Source organism: Dendrobates tinctorius, unplaced genomic scaffold (genome assembly GCF_039654945.1).
Source record: "Dendrobates tinctorius isolate UK_male_01 unplaced genomic scaffold, ASM3965494v1 ptg000145l, whole genome shotgun sequence".
Taxonomy (NCBI): domain Eukaryota; kingdom Metazoa; phylum Chordata; class Amphibia; order Anura; family Dendrobatidae; genus Dendrobates; species Dendrobates tinctorius.
In genome coordinates, this window is record NW_027361812.1 from 1,995,720 (window position 1) to 2,020,000 (window position 24,281).

The 24,281-nt window shown below is 47.3% G+C and overlaps 1 protein-coding gene across 7 annotated transcripts in view; it reads right to left on the reverse strand.

Moving 5' to 3' along the window:
• FNDC3A (fibronectin type III domain containing 3A) overlaps nucleotides 1–24,281 on the reverse strand; it is a 344,582-nt gene that overhangs the window by 166,259 nt on the left and 154,042 nt on the right. Inside the window, exon 1 of one of the 7 annotated variants that reach the window (XM_073546111.1) lies at nucleotides 22,817–22,954. The exons of 5 other annotated variants lie outside the window; for them this stretch is intronic. In XM_073546111.1, the coding sequence (XP_073402212.1) occupies nucleotides 22,817–22,939 (123 nt within the window). In that variant the 5' untranslated portion in view covers nucleotides 22,940–22,954. Of the gene's footprint in view, nucleotides 1–20,757; nucleotides 20,954–22,816; nucleotides 22,955–24,281 lie in introns of those variants that run through there. One more of the 7 variants, XM_073546114.1, reaches the window with a different exon arrangement.

Below are 24,281 nucleotides of genomic sequence, written 5' to 3' on the forward strand. Positions count from 1 at the left end.
ACCAAAATGGCACAAATATATTCCCATATATATATATATACAGTCCCATGTAAAGTCATACATACAGTCCCACGTATATGAGCCACATAATTATCAGCATATACCATATATAGTATACTAGATTATGGCCCGATGCTATCGCATCGGGAGGATGCGATAGCATCACACCTCTTGCCATGTTAACCCTCAACACACACACTCCTCAACACACACTCCTCTCACCTTTCACCATCTCCACTCACTCTTTCACTCCACATACGACCCCTTCTCTCACTCCGTCTCTCATACTCACGCCGTCATCGCCGCTGCTCCACGATCCCCGACATCTTCTTCCGCCGGCGCCATCCTGGATCCAGACGTTGTCCTCCACGATCCCCGACATCATCTTCCGCCGGCGCCAACCTGGATCCAGACGTTGTCCACGCCGGCGACATGTTCTTGCGGCGACGCCATCTTGAGTATCGTGAAATCCCGCAATAGTTAAGATAGCGTCGCCGGAAGAACATGTCGCCGGCGTGGACGACGTCGGGATCCAAAATGGCATCGGCGGAATCTCGCGAGATTTCGCCGACGCCATCTTTTTGGATCCCGAGTCGTCCACGCCAGCGACATGTTCTTGCGGCGACGCCATCTTGAATCTCGCGGGATTTCACGAAATCCAAGATGGCGTCGCCGCTCTTGTTTTGTTTAAATTAATATGTGTCTACTTATTTGATACTAGATTATGGCCCGATGCTATCGCATCGGGAGGATGCGATAGCATCACACCTCTTGCCATGTTAACCCTCAACACACACACTCCTCAACACACACTCCTCTCACCTTTCACCATCTCCACTCACTCTTTCACTCCACATACGACCCCTTCTCTCACTCCGTCTCTCATACTCACGCCGTCATCGCCGCTGCTCCACGATCCCCGACATCATCTTCCGCCGGCGCCATCCTGGATCCAGATGTTGTCCACGCCGGCGACATGTTCTTGCGGCGATGCCATCTTGAGTATCGTGAAATCCCGCGATAGTCAAGATAGCGTCGCCGGAAGAACATGTCGCCGGCGTGGACGACGTCGGGATCCAAAATGGCGTCGGCGAAATCTCGCGAGTTTTCGCCGACGCCATTTTGGATCCCGACGTCGTCCTCGCCGGCGACATGTTCTTGCGGCGACGCCATCTTGACTATCGCGGGATTTCGCCGATCCAAAATGGCGTTGCCGCAAGAACATGTCGCCGGCGTGGACGACATCGGGATCCAAAATGGCGTCGGCGTAATCTCGCGAGATTTCGCCGACGCCATCTTTTTGGATCCCGAGTCGTCCACGCCAGCGACATGTTCTTGCGGCGACGCCATCTTGAATATCGCGGGATTTCACGAAATCCAAGATGGCGTCGCCGCAAGAACATGTCGGCGGCCTGGAGAACGTCTGGATCCAGGATCGCGGCGGCGGAGGAAGATGTCGGGGCAGCGACGATGACGGTGTGAGTATGAGAAACGGAGTGAGAGAAAGGAACGTATGTGGAGTGAAAGAGTGAGTGGACGTGAGTGGAGGTGAAAGGTGAGAGGAGTGTGTGTTGAGGCGGTGTGGTGTGTTGAGGGTTAACATGTGCGTGTGTGTGGTGACGTCACCGGTTACTTAGGGCATTTATTATTATAGATGAGCTGGCGCTTGTACTCCAGCCTCATGGCCATAGTATTTCTCATTGTACCCCTTTATATTGCAGTATATGAGCCACATAATTATCCCTTTCTTTTAGTAATATGCCCCATCATTATCCCCTTCTTTTAGTAATATGCCCCATCATTATCACCTTCTTGTAGTAATATGCCCCATCATAATCCCCTTCATGTAGAAATTGCCCATTCCACTACCTCCATCATTTCCTTCTCCCAACCACCCCATTATTGCCCTTTCGACAACCCCATCATTGCCCTCTCCCCACCACCGCCTTCTTATCACCCCCATCACCGCCTTCTCCATTGCCCTCTCCCCATCACCGCCTTCTCCATGACTCCCATCATTGCTTCTCATCACATCCATCAACTCACCTACACACGCACACAAACACACACCTCTCACCTAGACACACACACACACACACACACACACACACACACACACACACCTCACCTCTCCTCTCCTCACCGGCAGCTTCCTCTCACTGGCACAGCAGCCGCGGGGCTGAATGATGATGTCATCCAGCCGCGCCGCTGACTGCTGTGTCAGGGAGGAAGCGACACAGGAACACGGGACTGCTGCCTCTCCGACCCGCCGCCCTGCTTGCCTCCACATGGCTAATTTGCATCGCATGTAAATTAGCCATGCGGACACGCGGCACACCCGACCATGTGTCGACCACTAGTGTGCCGCGGAACACTGGTTGAAAACCACTGCCTTACAAGATAGGGCTGCCAACTCCGAAACCCGCCCAACGGAAGTTATGGCTACCAAGAATACGACCTTCCTGGAAAGATAAGATAATGAAACTTCTTGTAATGGCTCAAAAGGAGCTTCCTGCAGGACACCCAGGACCAGGTTAAGATCCCAGGCGTCTATGGGCGCTCCATAGGGGGCACCAAATGGGAGACCCCTTGGATGAACGTCTTGACCTGCATATTAGTAGCGATCCTTCGCTGGAAGAGGACAGACAAGGCCGATATCTGTCTCCTAAGGGAGCTTGGGGCCAATCCTGCGTCTAGGCCTGACTGAAGAAAGGCCAGGATGTTGGGAACCGAAAAAGACAGTGGAGCAACCCCGTGCTTTCGACACCAATGAAAGAAAACCTTCCAAGTGTGATGGTAAATTCTCGCCGAGGTAGGCTTCCGGGCGCTAACCATCGTAGCAACCACTTTACGCCCAAACCCCGCCTGGGTCAGAATCCAAGATTCAACGGCCATGCCGTCAAACACAGGGCCCCTGATTTCGGGTGGCAGATCGGCCCGAGAAAGTAAGTCTGGCCGTTCCGGCAGACGCCAAGGAACGTCTGCGAGGAGCTGCACCAGATCTGCGTACCATGCCCGACGGGGCCAGTCTGGGGCCAGCAGAATTGCTGGAACTCCCTCTGCCTTGATTTTTCTGATGACCCTCAGAAGTAGTGGCAGCGGGGGAAACAGGTATGGAAGCCGAAACTGGCTCCACGGTAGGTCCAACGCATCCACTGCGATTGCTCGCGGGTCTTGAGACCGAGCGACAAACACGGCTACTTTGGCGTTCTCCCTGGAGGCCATCAGATCCACGTCCGGAGTACCCCAACGTTGGCAAATCTGCTGGCACACCTCGGGGTGTAGGGACCATTCCCCGGCCACGACACCCTGCCGGCTTAGGAAATCTGCTGCCCAATTTTCCACGCCTGGTATGTGGACCGCTGAGATTACCGAGTGGTTCCCCTCGGCCCAGCGTAGTACATGCTCTATCAAGCGCATGGTTGCCCTGCTGCGCGTGCCTCCCTGGTGATTCACGTATGCCACCGCCGTGGCGTTGTCCGATTGAATCCGGACCGGACGCCCTGCCAGAAAGTGCTGGAAATGCTGAAGTGCCAACCGCACCGCTCGAATCTCCAACAAGTTGATCGGGAGGCGCCTCTCCTTATGCGACCATTGCCCCTGAGCCGTGTGATGGCGGAAAACTGCTTCCCAACCGAGAAGACTCGCACCGGTTGTGATTACCAACCACTGATCTGGGGGAAAGGGCTTCCCCTGAAGAAGAGAGGAGTCGCGCATTCACCACTGAAGTGACCGTCTGACTCGAGAGGACAACCTGCACTGATGATCTAGCGTGAATGGACTCTTGTCCCAAGATGTCAAGAGAGCGTGCTGCAGGGGACGAAGATGAAATTGGGCAAACGGAATCGCTTCCATTGCCGCCACCATCCTCCCTAGAACCCTCATCCTGAATTGAATGGTGTGAGGGCCAGGTCGTTGAAGATTCAGAACTCCCTGACGGAGCGCTCGAGCTTTGTCCCGAGGGAGAATTACCAACCATCGGGAGGTGTTGAAAATCATCCCTAGGAATGAGATCCTCTGAGCTGGGACAAGGGACGACTTTTTCCCGTTGACCAGCCATCCTAGGCGAGACAGGGTATCCAGCGTGATGCTGACGTTTTCCTCGCATGCTCGAAAGGATGGACCCTTCACTAAGAGGTCGTCTAAGTACGGTAAAACCACTATGCCCCGAGAATGTAGAATGGCCATGACGACCGCCATTACCTTCGTGAACACTCTGGGGGCGGTGGCCAACCCGAACGGCAGAGCCACAAATTGGAAATGCCGACCATTGATTGCAAAACGTAGGAATCTTTGATGCGGGGGAAAAATAGGGACGTGCAGGTAAGCATCCTGGACATCGATCGAGGCCAAGTATTCTCCCTGCTCCATGGACGATACGACTGAACGGAGAGATTCCATTTGAAAGTGCCTGATTCTGATGAACCTGTTCAGGAGCTTTACGTCCAGAATCGGCCTTATTGTCGCGTCCTTCTTGGGTACTGCGAACAGGTTGGAATAAAAACCTTGAGTCTTTTCGCACTCTGGTACAGGAACGACCCATTGCGCTGCAGCACCCCGATAGCCCCTAGCAATGCCTCCGCCCGGGATTCTGCTTTGCGCAGCCGGGAAAGAAAAAATCGTCTTGGAGGATCTCTGACAAACTCTATTTTGTACCCCGACAACACTAGTTCCGCCACCCATGCGTCGCGTGCCACCGTGACCCAGACGTGGCAGAACCTGAGTAGGCGTCCGCCCACTGTGTCGTCTTCGGGTACTGGATGCCCCGAGTCATTTCGCTGAGGGCCTCTGGGATCTGGCTCCCGTTGACCTGGGCGGGCGGCCTCGCATCCTGCCCAGCAGGTTGGCTCTATACGTGACCTGACGCTCCTTGTCCTGGTTGTAGCGAGCTGGGGCAGAAGAACTGGCTGCTGCCATCCACCCGGGGCTGCGAAATGCCCGAAAGCACGCCTGAGTTTACTCTACTGTTGTGGTAGAAAGCTGCTTTTTCCCTCCGTTGCATCTGAGATGAGCTTGTCTAATTTCTCCCCAAATAGGCGGCTACCCTGATAAGGTAGGGAAGTCAAGGATTTTTTGGAGATCGAATCAGCCCACCATTGCCTTAACCACAAGGCTCTCCTAATGGCGATTGCATTCGCCGCCGCTAGTGCTGCACAATTCGCCGCATCCAAGGACGCATTGATTAAATAGTCACCTGCCATCGCATTCTGAAATGCTATCTCAGACACTTCCGTCGGCAGGTCTCTATCCTGTAAGACCATATTTGAGAATCTGACCATGACATTATGGCCTTGGCTACCCATGTTGCCGCAAATGAAGGAGAGAGTGCTGATCCTGATGCTTCATACACTGAGCGGGCTAAACTTTCTATGAGCCGATCCGTGGTGTCTTTAATAGAAGAACCACTAGGCACCGACAACAAAGATCTCGAGGCCAGGCATGAAACTGGGGGGGATCCACAACCGGAGATTCCGTCCATCTCCTACAGAGCTCTGGTGCAAACGGATATCTCGTTTCTAGCGTTTTCTGGCCCGAAAAACGCTTGTCTGGTCGTTCCCTGTGTCGCTGGACTATGTCCTCAAACTCAGGATGAGTGCTGAATACTCTATGCGGTCTCTTGGCCTTCTTAAAGGATACTTTATGACCTGCTGTTAGAGAGACGTCCTCCTCAATACCCAAAGTTTGATTGACCGCTTCAATGAGACTGTCTACCGTCTCCCGACACCCCGGGGTATCCAGGTCCAAGGATTCCTCTCAGTCATCACCTGAACTCTGCTCGCTCCTGGAAAATGGCGATGGCGAGCGAGACGCCGCACTCACGGATGCTGAAGCACCGGAGGGGCCTGAAGACGCAGTGTGGGTTCTCTTCTTATGCGTCTGCCTAGAGAGTGTGCGGCCACTGCAGGCCGGAGGCTCTTGTGAGGTGTATGAACCCTCCCCAACAGGCGAGCCGTCGTCTCTACCCCTATCCGGGGCTTGAAGGTTCTCAATCGCCTTCGTAAGCGAAACCATGGACCGCGAAAGTGATAACGCCCATTCTGGGGGATCCAGACCCCTGGGCTCCTTCGCAGGGGAGGGCTCCTGGGCGCGTTCGGAGTCACAGGCTTCACATAATTTAATAGACTGCGCTTGTGGGAACATAACCCCACAGGAAACGCATGCGGCATAAAGGAACGTGTGCGTCTTTCCTTTCCCAGACATAATGCTGCTTAGGCCCACTCTTATAACAGTTTGAGGGGAAGGAGGAGGAGGGTAACCCTTAAATGCCTGTAGCGTAGCTCCGGGACGGGGGTCGCACTTACTCTGCTCCTGTGTGTCCCCCCCCCCCCCCCCCCGCACTCCTGGGTCCTCCTCCGATGTGCTCCTTCACCTCTGGGTAGGCTGCGAGTGTGTCTTCTGATCGCGGACTACCCTGATCTGAAGCCGGGGCCTCAATTTTATCCAGCGCCCGCCCCCCCCCCCCCCCCCACGCCACTCTCCTCCATCCGCTGGCGGCGCAGGTCCGCAGGAGGGCCTCCCGGACCCTGCCGCGCGCAGATACCCGGAGGGAGGTGGGGAGACGAGGAGGAAGAGAGGACGGAGAGAGGGGAGGAAGGGAGACGGGGGGAGGGTGGGGAATGGTGCTGCAGACCGCAGCCTGGCTCACTATGCTCGAGGAGCTGCATGGCCGCTGCAATCGCAGCTGCCCTGATACCGCTGCCCAGAGCCCTCCCCAGCTCCATACCTGCATCATGGCCTATTGCCGTCTGGCTGCTTGACTACCCATCTTCGGTAGCGCTGGGGTATTTGATTTTAGGACGGTGCAGGAACCCTAGCTCCGTCTGCCCTGCAGGGGCGAGGAGAGGGACCGTCCGCCGCCATGCAGCATCGCCGTCTTGCGTTGGTGGAGCAGTTGGGTCCGCACAGACTAGTCTTGTGCCTCTGTGCAAGCCCATGGTTTCAATACCTAGGGGTGGACAGGGCTAAGTCTGGCATAATGTCCCACGTCGCGGGAAAGGATACGTGGAGGGATACTCGCACATGCTCGCCCGTTGATGGTTTGGGGAAATCGGATCCTTTCAATAGGATGCGATGCCCCTGTCATTTCAATAAAATAAGAAAAATAGAAGTCTGGGGAAAAGTCCCAGATATGTCCCTCGGTGCGGGAAAGGATACGCGGAGGCGATACTCAACGCGTGCTCCCCGTTATTGGTTTGGGGAGATCGGACCCTTTCTATAGGATCCGTCGCCCCTGTCTCTTCTTCATAGCAAGAAAACCACAAAAAAAAAAAATTAGTCTGGAGAAATCCCGACTGCGTGTGCCTCCATAGGACACTAAGCAAAAAACTGGTTTCCGCCCGCAATCGGGGCGAGGGTGTATGCGGCGGCGGAAGAGCTAACTTTTTTTTTGCATACTTAGTGTCAGCCTCCAGACGGCAGTAGCATACACCCACAGTACCTGTGTCCCCCAATGAGACGGAGGAGAAAAATCCGCATTTCTAGATATTTTCTATGAGACTGGGGATGCTCCGGAAAAAAACCCATAAAAAACGCGTAAAAACCACGCAGAGAACGCAAGGAAAAAAACGTGTGTTTTCTGGGAAGGAGTCCGGTTTTCAGTCAGGAATTTTCTGCATACTTGTGCACATACCCTAAAACTCTCCCAAAAATAAATAATATGGCATGTAAGGTCTGGATGCAGAAGCTAAAGGAAAGCAAGGCAAATGTACAGACAAGACGTCTCTGGACATATTGTTTGGAGCATTACTAAAGATGCGCCAAATACCAGAACAGCGAGAAGCCGCACAACTTCTGTATTTCAATAGTTTCTATGGAGAACAGTCTGGTAATTTATGTTAATCAGGGAAATAAAAACCCTTTGGGATTTGCATAGATTTCGCCATTCCTTCGCTATAGCTCACTGAAGGTTGGAATAGTCATGTCACCCTGAAAAAGAGGTCTAGAAAAGAACTTGAGCCAGAGTGCCAAAGACAGGACCATGAGCAAAAGTGATCTGAATTGGTGCTAACAAACCAAAAACGAGCCTGCGTGAGGATAAACAGTCAAATGGACTAGAATGGGTTATTAAAAAGCCAAATGTTCTATGAAAAAAAAAAATTGTAAGAGTGAAGCAGCATTAGCTACTCATTCAAAGCTTACTGGGTCCATCATTCGTGGCAAGGACGGTAGTGGGCAGACCAATGTCTTACGATAATATTAGCCCTACAGTTTTACAATTTGCTGTGGATTATTACCTCCGCACAGAGCAAAAGTGGGAAAAGAAAAAAAAAAAAAAAGTTCCCTCTGATTCACAGAATCCTGGTCCACAAAAAGGACTGTATTCTACTGAAGATAGAAAGGTCGGTGCTCAATTGCTGCCCTGCATTAATTCGCTCATTTATAATAGGTAATAAAAAGCTAATGTATTTATATCAACATCACAAAACTATAAAACCTCATTTATATTAACCCCTATTGATCGAGTCAATTTTGACCTCAATGACCAGGCCAAATTTTATAATTCTTCTGACCACTGTCACTTTATGAGGTTACTAGCTGAAGAGCCTGGCGTTGGCCGGGCATAGTAACTAACTGTGGTTAGTTATAACAAATTATAAATGACTAAATAGGCCCGATGCTATTGCATCAGGAGTGCGGTGAAATTAACATCTGTGTGTGCAAATAGACATCACCGCTATTCCCAACGCAGGCACAGTAACAGTCGCGTCGTTACCGCGCATGCGCGGGTAGAGCGTGCAGTTGTGGCTGTTACTGCACCTGCGTGGGAATAGCGGAGACGTGCATGTCACCTGTGCAAGAGACCCTGCCGCGGTGCCTTATGGGATTCGGAGACAGCGGCCGGAAGCTCCAACTGGCGATTATTATATAAGACTAGCTGAAGAGTCCGGCATTGCCCGGGCATAGTAACTAACTACAGTTAGTTATAACAAATTATAATGAAAAAAAATACTATATCTATATATATCTGAGTGTATAGCCCCGCCCACTCCACATAGCCACATTCACTATAATATCCCACATCATCTTGTCAGCCAGATCTACTGGACTACTACCCCTAATATCCCACATCATCCCATCAGCCAGAGCCACCGGACTACTGCCCCTAATATCCCACATCATCCCATCAGCCAGAGCCACCGGACTACTGCCCCTAATATCCCACATCATCCCATCAGCCTGGGGTCAGAACCAGAGCGCTGAGTGGAACGTTCCTATCCTCCATATCGGGGATCCCTTTAAGAGAGGCCTGACATCAGAACCAGAGCGCTGAGTGGATTTGCCCTCACTTCCATACCAGGGATCCCTTTAAGAGGGGCCTGGGGTCAGAATCAGAGTGCAGAGTGGATTTTCCCTTACTTTCATACTGGAGATCCCTTTAAGAGAGGCTTGGGGTCAGAACCAGAGCGCCGAGTGGATTTGCCCTGACTTCCATACCAATGATCCCTTTAATAGAATCCTGGGGACAGAATCACGGCGCTGAGGGAATTGCCCCAACTTCCATACAGGAGATCCCTTTAAGAGAGCCTGGGGTCAGTACCAGAGCATTTGAAGGCAATTGCCCTGACTTCCATACCGGGGATCCCTTTAAGAGAACCTGGGGTCAGAACCAGAACGCTGAGTTGAATTGCCCTAACTTCCATAACGGGGATCCCATTAAGTGAGGCCTGGGGTCAGTACCAAAGTGCAGAGTGGATTTGCCCTCACTTCCTTACCGGGGATCCCTTTAAGAGATACTGGGGTCAGGACAACAGCGCTGAGTGGAACGGTCCTAACTTCCATACCGGGGATTCTTTTAAGAGAGGCCTGGGGTCAAAACCAAAGCGCTGAGTGGATTTGCCCTAACTTCCATACCAGAGATCCCTTTAAGAGGGAAGATGTGCCTATGGGATGGAGGATGTGTGATGGGTATATAGGCACGGGAGGGGGGGGAATCATTTCTGTCATGTGCGCTCTGCTTCTTTCTGGGGGGCAGACAATGACTGGGAGCTTATGTTCCCAGGGATGCTAGATTTCTCTCACCCGGTCAGTGTCTGCAGAGGTGTTGTGGAGTGGAAAAACTGTTGGTCATAGTAACCAATCACAGCTCAGCTTCTTTTAAACAGCTCTGGTGAAATGAAAGATGCTTCTTGATTGGTTAGTTGATACACACATACGTTCAAATTATTATTATATATATATATATATTATATACATACATACATACACACACACACACACATACATACATATATATATATACACATACACGTATATATATATATATATATATATATATATATATATATATATTTGAAGCAACACGTTTTTTGAACACAGTATTAACTCCTTAATGACTGCAAATACCACTTAACGGCGGCAGTTAAGGGTCCTTGTTCCTACTGCACCTCACGCTCCTCCTTTATACACAGCATTTTTCCACAGCACAGATTTTCTCCTTTATAGTCGCCTCCTCCGGCAGCACCTCACACTCCTCTAACATATACAATTGGAAACATTTGAACCAGAAAAAAATTGCACTGACGTCATGCCTCATGGGAGCAACTCCGTTCTAGACACGACGGAGCTAGATGTGGCCTGTGGCTGTGCCTGCCACGCACTGATACTCTGAAGGCGGTGGCCTTCATTGTAGCTCGCAGTGGCGAGTTTTGCAGGGTGGCTTTCGAGGTGAATGTGTCATCGCCTGTGTGCGCTGCGCTAATAAGGCGCGCTGTGTGGACGGGGTTTAGGGCGTGGACCGAGTGTGGCTATGCGGAGTGGGCGGGCTTGATACATACATATAGATCTACATTTGCACAATTTTTGAAACAACTTTTTTTGTTAGGAAGTTACAAGGGTTAAAAGCTGACCAACAATTTCTCATTTCTCCCACACAATTTACAAAACCATTTTTTTAGGGTCCACCTCACATTTGAAGTGAGTTTGAGAGGTCAATATGACAGAAAATATACCCAAAAGTGACACCATTCTAAAAACTGCACCCCTCAAGGTGTTCAAAACCACATTCAAGAAGTTTATTAACACTTCAGGTGCTTCACAGGAACTGAAGCAAAGTGGAAGGAAACTGTTACTGCACAAACATCCATTACTACAACTCCAGAGGTCAGTGGTGGCTACTTTACACTACTCCATTCACCGTCTGACATTGTGCTTAGTGATGTAAAGCTTGCATGAAGCTGCTCTTCCATGGCAATCTAATCTATGAATCTCTAGGTGCACAGTTTTATGCTGAGGTTTCCACTCTCCAGCTCTTGAGTCAGAGGCGAGAAGCCACCAGGGACCCACCTGTCTCACCTCCTATGTGGCTCGGTCACCGGCGGCTTTTAAAGTGCGTTTTTCTCTTGAAATCCTACTGTGTTTCAGAGTCGGACATACCTGGCTGAGATCAAACAGCCGCTGTCGGATACATGCAGCTCGTGTATCAGGCATCGTGTATCCGAAGTCAGGTTCCCTTTAATAATACCGCTCACAGTGGAATAAATGTCACTCATGGACTTGTTGCATCGGCCACATGTTATTACAGTGCCAGACTCCATTCAGTGAACTCTCTAGAACATCCCATATTTTTCTTTTTTTTTTTACAGACAGGTTGGGTCCCAGCTGCTGATCTCATACGGTTTTATATGTTTCTGATTTACATGTAAATGGGACAACTTATTTTCAAATACCCTGTGAATAAATATTGAAGTTTATATACAGAACTCTCTTGATCTTCATCCATTATTCAAAGCAGAGAATTTGCAGACAGATTCAGTCTATCCACATCATTTCAATGGTTGCCATACTCAATTTCGCCTGTGGTGGCGCTGCTGGGAAAAGGCTAGTTTTAACCAAGTTACATCTTATCACTGTAATTCAGCCGCAGGACTTTCCAGTGATCAACTATTTTTTTTACTTTTTTTTTTAGGGGTGGGTGGATTTACAAAAAAAAAAAAAGAAAAAAAAATTGTACAAAACCCCCCTTTTAACTTTTTAGAATGACTTCATATACGGGGGGGGGGGGGGGGGGGGGAGCAGAGGTAGCTGTACAGATGAAATAGTTGAAACTGCACGATTTTCTTGGTTATACCTAATCTTGGATGACTCCCAAAAAGAAAGCCCGTCTGGGTAGAGTCTGGTGACCATTGCGACCATTCAACCAGGCCTCCACTGCCTATCCATGTACAATAATAAAAAAAAAAAAAAAAATAATATTATTATTATTATTATTATTATTATTATTAATAATAATATACACCGTATGCCTACATATGATAATGTACCCCCTCCTGCACATGATTATATATTATAAATGTATAAAAACTGAAAATATCTATTACAGTCATGGCCAAAAGTATTGACACCCCTGCAATTCTGTCAGATAATACTCAGTTTCTTCCTGAAAATGATTGCAAACACAAATTCTTTGGTATTATTATCTTCATTTAATTTGTCTTAAATGAAAAAACACAAAAAGAATTGTCCTAAAGCCAAATTGGATATAATTCCACACCGAACATAACAAAGAGGGTGGACAAAAGTATTGGCACTGTTCGAAAAATCATGTGATGCTTCTCTAATTTGTGTAATTAACAGCACCTATAACTTACCTGTGGCACCTAACAGGTGTTGGCAATAACTAAATCACACTTGCAGCCAGTTAACATGGATTAAAGTTGACTCAACCTCTGTCCTGTGTCCTTGTGTGTACCACATTGAGCATGGAGAAAAGAAAGAAGACCAAAGAACTGTCTGAGGACTTGAGAAACCAAATTGTGAGGAAGCATGAGCAATCTCAAGGCTACAAGTCCATCTCCAAAGACCTGAATGTTCCTGTGTCTACCGTGCGCAGTGTCATCAAGAAGTTTAAAGCCCATGGCACTGTGGCTAACCTCCCTAGATGTGGCCGGAAAAGAAAAATTGACAAGAGATTTCAACCCAAGATTGTGCGGATGTTGGATAAAGAACCTCCACTAACATCCAAACAAGTTCAAGCTGCCCTGCAGTCCGAGGGTACAACGGTGTCAACCCGTACTATCCGTCGGCATCTGAATGAAAAGGGACTGTATGGTAGGAGACCCAGGAAGACTCCACTTCTTACCCCGAGACATAAAAAAGCCAGGCTGGAGTTTGCCAAAACTCACCTGAAAAAGCCTAAAACATTTTGGAAGAATGTTCTCTGGTCAGATGAGACAGAAGTAGAGCTTTTAGGGCAAAAGCATCAACATAGAGTTAACAGGAGAAAAAAGAGGCATTCAAAGAAAATTACACGGTCCCTACAGTCAAACATGGCGGAGGTTCCCTGATGTTTTGGGGTTGCTTTGCTGCCTCTGGCACTGGACTGCTTGACCGTGTGCATGGCATTATGAAGTCAGAAGGCTACCAACAAATTTTGCAGCATAATTTAGAGCCCAGTGTGAGAAAGCTGGGTCTCCCTCAGAGGTCATGGGTCTTCCAGCAGGACAATAACCCAAAACACACTTCAAAAAGCACTAGAAGATGGTTTGAGAGAAAGCACTGGAGACTTCTAAGGTGGCCAGCAATGAGTCCAGACCTGAATCCCATAGAACACCTGTGGAGAGATCTAAAAATGGCAGTTTGGAGAAGGCACCCTTCAAATATCAGGGACCTGGAGTAGTTTGCCAAAGAAGAATGGTCTAAAATTCCAGCAGATCATTGTAAGAAACTCATTGATGATTACCGGAAGCGGTTGGTCGCAGTTATTTTGGCTAAAGGTTGTGCAACCAAGTATTAGGCTGAGGGTGCCAATACTTTTGTCCGGCCCATTTTTGGAGTTTTGTGTGAAATGATCAATGTTTTGCTTTTTGCTTCATTCTCTTTTGTGTTTTTTCATTTAAGACAAATTAAATGAAGATAATAATACCAAAGAATTTGTGTTTGCAATCATTTTCAGGAAGAAACTGAATATTATCTGACAGAATTGGAGGGGTGTCAATACTTTTGGCCATGACTGTATATAATCATCTAAATCTGTCTGTAACGGAAATCCCGCGTCGCTGACTGGTTGCGGCCGGACGCAACCAATCAGCAACGGGCGCAGTCCGGTCGCGAATTGGCGTGGCATTCTAACACACGCCACCGCTACTGACAGGAGATCTGCAGCGCTAGCCGCTGATCTCCCGATGGTTGCTGCAGGTCATCTCCTGCCGCACGGAGGTCAGCGGCGACGCAGCCGGGAGTTGACCGTGACAGCGCTCAATGTGCGGATGGTTCCCAGGGTCCGGAGGAGAGGAGACTCTCCTCCAGGCCCTGGGTACCATAAACCTGTAAAAAATAGAATTAAAATAAAAAATACTGATATACTCCCCTTCCGACGGCCCCCGGACTCTTTCCCTCCTCTCACCATGCACCCTGCATCTTTCGGTCCCAGTAATGCTTTGCGCGAAAGACTGCTGACGACGCTGCGCTCTCGCGAGAGTGACGTCATCTCCGGTCCTTTGCGCTAAGCATTACTGGGACCTGAAAATGCCGGGAGCGTGGAGAGGAGATTGGGGGCCATCGGAAGGCGAGTATAACCTTTTTTTACATTCTATCTTTTACTATTGATGCTGCATAGGCAGCATCAATAGTAAAAAGTTGATCATAATTGTCAAACACTATGCTATCAACCTGTCAATCACATTCCAAGCGATGCTTCAAATCGATTGGAATGCGCTTGAATTCCGCACGCGAATTCTGCAGGAGTTGCTGAAATGCCCCCGCTGTGAGATCGCTGATCGTGGTGGATCGTCCCGGACCATCTTTTGAACGTCGGTCTCCAGCTGGCCACATTCTAGAAAACCTGATGCGTTAATCGGGCCACCATCTAGTATTTTATAATTGTGTACTGTGAGAACCTGATTAAAAACTGGTGCAAAGGCAAAATACATTTTTAGCACAAAACCAGGCCCGGTAATAGTTTATTTACATCAGATAGTTTTAGTAAAAACCAATCTGTCCACTGAGAAAACTGCAGCACAGCTTTTTAAATGGAGAATAATGATTCATCGTTTAACCTTGAGTTGCACACAATACAATCCTGTAGTCGCAGGCTTCATTTGTCGTCACTAGAAGCATTAGCCTTGCAAGGACTCAAGAAAAATGAACACAAGCCATTTCTAAAATGAGTGAGAAAAAAAAAATACTGGAGTTTTTAGATAGAATATGGGAAGGGGTCAGGAAGACCTCAATTCCTTACAGCGCCATAGACAGGTCCTCCCTCCCGCACGCATCTAAAATACTGAATTCATTTTATAGGAGATTTATATAGACTGCGATAATAGAAGCAGCTTCATTTACCAATCACCTACATTTGAAAACGGAAAATATTTATCTTCATTTTCAATTTAGTTTTGTTTTGCAGAATTTTTTTTCAAAACCCAAAGTTAATAATCCAACATTTCAGGTCTTTACGAAACGGAGATGTAGACAGGTGTAAAATGGCTGCTGACCAAGGAGAATGCCCCATGACTTTCTGCCTCCTTCAGGACACTAACCTACAACAGATTGAGCTCAGTGCCCGCAGAAGGACAGCTGGTGGAAGGAGAAACACTGTACTACTTAGTGCCCACCTTCTAGTAGCAGCAGCTATAACCCATGGTCTCTGTGTCCCCCGATCACACAGACGAGACCCAGAAATAAGAACCAATTCATAAAGACCGGCATGAACAAGGGGGATGTGGTGCAGTCAGAAGCGACTGATTCATTAAGAGATGCACAGTCAGAGACTTGAGTAAGATCTTCGGTGTAAGGAACACCACAGTTTGTCATGAAGAGCTGTGGTGTCCCACCTCTGTTGTGTCTCAGCTTTGAGTATTTTGGGGGAGCAGAGTGAAATTGGCGTGAAAATGTTGACAATGTTGTAACCTTTCAAAGTCATTTACGCTAGATTTCTGGCAAAAACACTGATGAATCGGGGAGATAGACTTCCATCTTTGGATTGGATTTTGAAGTAACTGCTTTTGACAATGAACATAGGTCGAGCCGAAAACAAGGATGACGCCACTCAAGTTGGATTTACAAACAAAAATTCCTGACATCCCCAGACTGATCTCACAGAAGACAATGGTCCAAGTTGGTCTTCTATACATAAAGAAATGTTGTTAGGATAATACTCATTTGTTAGGTTTGACTCAGAAAAAAAATGTTTCTGTTGCCTATAATGGCATTGTCTATGATATATCTATTTACACCATATAAACATTTTGACGGCAGACAGATGTTTCAGCACAATGAGGCATTTTAATCAGGTTAAAGGCAATTTACACAAACCAATTCAGAATTTTAGAATGATATGGGTCTGACTGGACAGAAAGTGTAGAAAGTGCATGCTTGACGAAGACCTATAATGGGTCAAAACGTAACAATGATTTATTTGGCAGAATAAATATTTAATACATTAACCGTTTTGGACGCTATTTATCTTCTTCATACTAGAAATTGGTCATATCCTGTACATGTAATGGCACCCTTGCACCAGTTTCAGATACTGACTGTTAGTCTGTAGCTGGCCATACACATTAGATGGCTGTAGGCCAAAGGACGCCTCAGCTGATCATTCGGCCATCAGCCATCTCAACCAATACTCCCATACACAAGAGTGCTTAGTCAGCCATGACTCCCAAATTTTCAATGAGAAAGCTGCCGACTTGAAAGCCAGCCTAAAGGCCGGCCGGGACTCTTGCAGCCAGCCTAAAGGCCGGCCGGGACTCTTGCAGCCAGCCTAAAGGCCGGCCGGGACTCTTGCAGCCAGCCTAAAGGCCGGCCGGGACTCTTGCAGCCAGCCTAAAGGCCGGCCGGGACTCTTGCAGCCAGCCTAAAGGCCGGCCGGGACTCTTGCAGCCAGCCTAAAGGCCGGCCGGGACTCTTGCAGCCAGCCTAAAGGCCGGCCGGGACTCTTGCAGCCAGCCTAAAGGCCGGCCGGGACTCTTGCAGCCAGCCTAAAGGCCGGCCGGGACTCTTGCAGCCAGCCTAAAGGCCGGCCGGGACTCTTGCAGCCAGCCTAAAGGCCGGCCGGGACTCTTGCAGCCAGCCTAAAGGCCGGCCGGGACTCTTGCAGCCAGCCTAAAGGCCGGCCGGGACTCTTGCAGCCAGCCTAAAGGCCGGCCGGGACTCTTGCAGCCAGCCTAAAGGCCGGCCGGGACTCTTGCAGCCAGCCTAAAGGCCGGCCGGGACTCTTGCAGCCAGCCTAAAGGCCGGCCGGGACTCTTGCAGCCAGCCTAAAGGCCGGCCGGGACTCTTGCAGCCAGCCTAAAGGCCGGCCGGGACTCTTGCAGCCAGCCTAAAGGCCGGCCGGGACTCTTGCAGCCAGCCTAAAGGCCGGCCGGGACTCTTGCAGCCAGCCTAAAGGCCGGCCGGGACTCTTGCAGCCAGCCTAAAGGCCGGCCGGGACTCTTGCAGCCAGCCTAAAGGCCGGCCGGGACTCTTGCAGCCAGCCTAAAGGCCGGCCGGGACTCTTGCAGCCAGCCTAAAGGCCGGCCGGGACTCTTGCAGCCAGCCTAAAGGCCGGCCGGGACTCTTGCAGCCAGCCTAAAGGCCGGCCGGGACTCTTGCAGCCAGCCTAAAGGCCGGCCGGGACTCTTGCAGCCAGCCTAAAGGCCGGCCGGGACTCTTGCAGCCAGCCTAAAGGCCCTCATTACAATGTTGGCCTACACATTAGGCCAACATTGGCTGAACCTGCTGATGCTAATAGGGTCGTGTGATATTCTGCGCATGTGTGCAAAATAGCTGTGTATGGGACAGTCAAGCGAGATATGTATGGGGATGGAGGGGGTTTAAAGGTGCAGAAATGAATCCGCATTTGTGCAGCTGAAACTGGTCTAAAGGCCCTTTCACAGAAACAAACATGCACATTCTTTTCTTATTTGTGCAATCATGCCAACCAACCAGACGACAGACAAGCAAAATGCTTGTGCTGCCAACAACAATGATTTAATGGCTTTACATACTGATCTAATCAAAACAATCATACAGTTTGTATTGGCTTGTATGAATGGGCATGTAAAGAGGCGATTATCGACAACGCTCATTATGAGCAGAAATCTGCCATGTACATGCACAATTGCGCGGCATCCATCTGCGACTTTCCTACAGTTGACACATTGCAACATTCCCCTGAATGTCCCTTGTTGCTCGTTCTGATCTTCTGGGTTTTCCAACAAGAAGTGAGCACTATGGTGACACTCAGGCAGGACAGGATAGAGTAGCGTGTACTGGAGATGGACATGGACTAATATTGCCATTAGAGGTCAGTTGAAAGTGGAGAACTAACATTAAGGGCACAGTAAATCGCTGCTAATGGTTGTCCACTTTTGCAATCTATCATTAATTAGACAGAAAAGCCACAAATAACTGAACACCATCAGAAAACTTCAAACAAGTCATTGCGTGGGTCTGGATTTCCATTCATTCTATATACTACAGTCTAGGCAAAATTCTTAAAAATGCTCTTTTAGGTATTTACTGAATTACATAGGAAAAAAATACAAATAAATTCAGCGCATTCTTTCTGCAAATACTTCATATAAAATGATGTTTCCTGTGGATTAAATATCTTTTAATGAGATCCTCCTTTAGAGGAAATGTTTAGACATCAAGCACAAATCAGGCATTTTGTGCGGTTTCTACTCCCAGAAAAAAAAAAAAAAAAAAAAAAAAAAAAAATCGATTCCCTCTGCCCCTTCACAAAAATGAAAAGAGATAACGCGTACAATGACTAAACGCTGCATTATACCCAGCGGGATCTGGGAAAGGCAAAACTAGGAATCGCCATGTATACTGGGTATTTCAGTAAAAAAAAAAAAAAAAGCAAAAGAAACAGGTCCACATGTAGCATGGGAAAATCTCACCCCTTCAGCATGTCTGTCATTATGTGCCGATGGATGGGACGGTCACTCTTGCCTTTCTGTAACACAACGATGGGGAAGGAATACTTTATAATAGCGGTTCCCGGAATTTAAGTGTTCAACTAGCGCACAAAAGGGTTAAATACGAAGCAGCACGTGAAAGTAAGCATTTCTGCTAAGTACATATGACATAACCAACATACACATGGACCAATGCAATTTTACGATATTTGACCTCAAAAACTTAAGGCCAAACTGCAAAAGAAATCCTACAAAGTAAAAGATTCTCATCCCCACATTTTCGCATACACATCTCCAGAAACCTCTTTCAGGTGAGCAGGACCCTCCAGCGACACCTTGCACCGACGCCACAAAATACGGCCATGTTTTAAGGGAACAGGTCCACTGGGCATTTTAAGACGCGGCTGAACTGCACGATGTTTTTGGCTCTTATATAGGCTTCTCCATGGAGCCTCAAAAACATGCATGCAAAAAACAAATCACGTAATCTCGAGGTTTCTAATCTTGGAAAACAAAACTACTAAAAAAAACGATAAAACAAATCTGCACTAAAACTGCATAAAATAAGGGGCACATACACAAATAAATGCAATTATCTCAGTACATTACTGTCGAGTAGTAGCATGCAAATACTTGAAAAAAAAAAAAGTAATTAAAAATGCAACGTAAACCCCCTTCCCAGTGTTTTTGTAAGTGGAAAATATCCTAAAAATACGACACAGGCAAGTACAGATGGCGAGAGGATGTAAACAGTGAAGATGCTGTAGTACCTGCACACGTGCATGGCCCATACGAAAAGATGGGAAGAGTCAGACCCCACCGATCTGATATTGTAGGCCTATTCTAACCCCTTTAAATAGCGCTCTTTAGGCCATGTTCACATGGCACCATTTTGACCAGTATTTTACATCAGTATTTGTAAGCAAAAAACAGGACTGAATGATCAATACAGAAGTGGTGACGTGTTTCTATTATACTTTTCCTCTGATTGTATCACTCTTGATTTTGGCTTCCAGATGACAATGTCAAATACTGAGCAAAGACTGAACATGTGAGCGTGGAGTTCGGGTGAGAATATTTCTGAACTTTCTGTCATTCACCTCACTAATGTGATTTAAAGTCAGCTTTTTCCTAATCTGAAATGGATAATAACAGGAGACAATAGAATGCAGTCTGCGATTATGAGGATTGTTAACACGAACTAAAAATAATCATCATTCTCGAAAAAAAAAAAAAAACCAACCCACAAGGGAAGTGCTAAGGAAGCCTGTGCTTCATGGGGCACTAAACTGGGGAGCCATTAATAATTGAACCACAAAATTGATGGCTTCGCCCTGTGTCATGAAGTTTCATTTACAAATAGAAATAAAACAAGGAAAATTCATAGTCCAAGGGATACCAACAGAACCGAGCAAATTATCAAAGATTTCCAAAAGCTTAAGTAACACAGCCTACTTCAGGATTGCAGAACTTCCTAAGAGATGAATATTAGTACTGGCTACCACATAAAAAAGTCTCTTTTTTCTTTTTTAAATTTCCTAGTAGAGACGACCAGTTAACCCTTCCCCAGCCGGAGTGGCCTTGCTCATCTGCTTTAGCTTAATGTGTCAGTCCAGTCTGCCAGTTCGGTGATTCATTATGGCCCGTCACTTTGCCATTTATCAGACCCTCGTTGAACGCACTGCGGGCTGGACACAGACACAATGGCTAAATGAATCCCACCCAAGAATCACTCTGAAAGAGACGTGAACACATGCTCTGAAGAGGACGGAGTCTTGGGATCACTCAGAAAGCCTTCCCCTTGTTCCTTTGTGTAGCACATTAGCTGACACAGCCGAGCAGCACCGTCTAACAAAGCATCTGAAAAAAGGTGGAAAATGGAAAGAGACGACAAACCCTTAACACTTCCACTTACTGTTGCTCGCATCCTTTGAGGTGTTAGCGCTGACAAAGGCTGCAGGGAGGCTGGAGAGTCCAAGCTGTTTCATTCACTATAGAGCGAGATAAGCAGCACTGACGTCTAGGTCATCGGGCCCGTTTCTGCTCAACAGGGCGACCTAACCTACCTCCCGATTTCAGATAGCATCGGATTTTTGTGGCCCCTTATCTCGCAGTCCATGGATAAATGCATGAAGAAGCTGAATGTTAAAAGGTATGACCAATTATCAGTGCAGTCATCAATACCTACCTCAAGACTCGCTTCCTATAAAATCAACCAATGTGCAGGGAGCTTCCTACTGTAGACGAATGCATCAGGTTTCCATGGAAACTGAATCAACAAATAGCTGCGGCAGCATCTGTTTCTGGATTAGCCAACGTCAGCCGGCAGAAGGTTAGGATTTAGGAGAACTCAAGCATCCAAATGCCCCCTTATAATGCCACATTTTATATTTAGTACCAATTCCATGATAAAAGTCACGGCTTTTCCTGGCTTCCGGCATCTAACTCCGGGAAGACACCGGCATGATCCCATGGCAACAGGAACTCTGTGCTTCTCTAGCAGCAGCTAATCGTAAGGGGCCGGGGTGGGCAAACCAGGGACACTGCCCTGCAGGGACCCTGGGAGCCCTGAACCTACTAACCAGACATAAGACTGCCACACACTGGGAGAGATGATTGATGATGAATCTGTGACAAACTCAGGCAGCACACTAATGGCATCCTAGATATTAGTGGCAGCCTGGTGTTGTCTGTAATTAGTTACGTCCCAGTATTGTCAGTTATTACCTAATATTAATAATGAATTAATTAGTGGGTAATTAGTAATGTTACATCCTAGTGTTAAAGTAGAGATCCACCCCTCATTTGAGTACCGGATCTCTTCTTAATCATTTGGTTTTGGTGAATTGGAATCCTATCCATGCACCTACGGATACCGAGGAGAGCTGCATTCTACCCATATCCATTCTAGTGTGGTCAGTTCTCAGTTACAGCCCAGTGTTGTCAGTCTTTAGTTGCACCCGAGTGGTCAGTCATCAGTTCCATCCTAGTGTTCTCTTTTTTTCACCGACACTTTGCCAGAAGCTTGAGAAACATTCAGCTTTTCTCTTATTTATAAAAATCCAGTCACAATAAGGAATATCATTCCTTTCTTAATGTAAGACCAAAAAAACAAAAACAACCAACACACCTCTGAATGAGGCCATGGGAGACAATTGCAGCTGTCCCAGTGGTCAACCCATGGTGTACAGATGTTGGCCCAACCTTTCTGACCCCGAGAGATACATTCACGACCAACATCTATCTCTCGCCCCTCTCACAGTAGTGACAGACAGAGCCCAGATTGTGGGTATAATGACAGTGAAATCTTTTACACAGAAATCCCATGAGGCAGCATACCTTCATCCATGGGTTCCCACAAAACCCTCATTCAGTATTCTCCATCAAGCACTCACATCACACTGTCGCATCCAGCAGCAAGGACCTCCTCTGACAGATAGTATCATCCAGATCTGCTCTTCTGAGCGGGCTACTCACAAGACTCGATATCTGAAGACCGGCTCTTCATGGCTGCTTGACAGACCTGGTGCAAATGCACCAAGCTGGCAGACAGTCGTGAGCCATACACCATAGGTTCGCTAGACACATGTGGATCCCGAGCTACAGGTTAGGGACCCCTGGAATAGGGTGACCTATAGCTACATATGCTTTCCATATAAGATCCCCATGGCCTGGTACCATACCGCAGACTTTGCATAAGCGCAATAACCCTATTCAAGACATATGCTGGCTAACTCTTAATACCCTGAAGACCTGTTTGATACAGTTAGTCCCGTATATACGCACACATCTACTCAATGTCAATTAAAAATGTAGGGAAATCTTCATCTACACTGCTACTCCATGTCCTGATCATAATGAAAAGCCTTCTTGCCCCTTTTCTGAAGGTGTCCACCAATACCATCCACAGTGGATATTTACACCTCCATTAAACACATTATGGCCTTGATCTGTAATACTATAGACCAACTTACTTCCACTTGAAGATGTAGAATTACTTGTAATGCATACATGGGGCTGCAAGAGAAAAACTTGGTCAGTGGCTTGACTTTCTTGTTTATAGAGAAAAGTTTGAGCGGGAGATGGGGTGCGGACATATGTCATTGTATTCTACTCAATAAGACGACCCTTTTTACCCCGATTTAATAAAATAGTTTTTGATAAAATAATATTTTAGCAAGAAAACACATTTCAGTTGCATATATTCTTATATAAAAAAAAAAATTAAAATAAAAAGCTACTTGCCTCACCGTGAGACATATGACCATGGCGGCCCCAGATTGCACATCGTCAGCCTTTATGAAGGATGTATTATTATATGGAATGCATGAGAGGACGGGCCTAATATCTCACATCTGCTACAAGCTGAAAACCTTATTACTGCAGAATATTAACACAATCACTATGCATCTGTACAGCAGCTCCAGAGATCGCTACGGCTAACCTGAAGGTGACAACGCGATGAGCCTGCTGAATTTTCCCAAATTATATACATATTACAGAATGCGGAGCACGCTGGTTATACTTTACATGGCACTGGCCTCAGCAGCTCAAGCTTCAAAAGAAACTGGTTTCAATAATAACCTTAAAGAAAAACATAAATCATCAATCAACGCGGGTCTCGGGAGTAGGGATTTTATTTTTATCTCCAATTCTAGCAATATTTAACATGTGCACAACTCCTACATGGAAGGTGGAGTCTATCTTGCACTGCAGCCTATATAATAAATTACAGCCCAGAGCAGCATTCACAATTCTGCTGATGTTACTGGAAAGAGTCAACTCGCTCATCATCATTTAGATCAGTAACCGCTTAGCCAAGCTCATATTATCTCGTATTCAAATGTCGTTAAAGGGTCTGTCTAGCTAAAAAAAAAAAAAATCCAGAAATGTTCTTAAAAAATTAAATTATCCCAGGTCCCTCTGGAGACATGTTATCTGGTCCTTGGTAAGTCCACCTCTAATTTGGGTTTGATCTTGGCGGCATGTGACCAGCGCTATGTGTCAAAGGGGCAGGCTTACTGGCTAATTTCAGTAACTAAGCCAGCCCCCCTCTGTCACATACAATGCATAGACTGAGAAGGGGGCTGGCTTAGCAATCAAAATGAACCAGATAAACCCCTTTACAGACTGCACCGATGAGATACGGACACACGATATGTAGTCCTGTGTCAGATAAAGCTGGAAGTGGGCTTGTCAGGACTAGAGAGTGCAAGCATAAAAATTGGGGAAGAAGGAAAACTGAAGTATATTAGTAATTTTTATACCTGACCATTTCCGGCAAATTTCAGGTTTCTTTTTTTTTTTTTTTTTTTGCAAATGACCACCTCTATTTGACTCAATAAATGGCCTCAGTTTTTTTTTTTTTTTTTTTTAAATGGGTCTGGTTTCCTCTCCAATTCCTCCTGCGTGGCCAACAAGCCACTGCTGCATCCAATC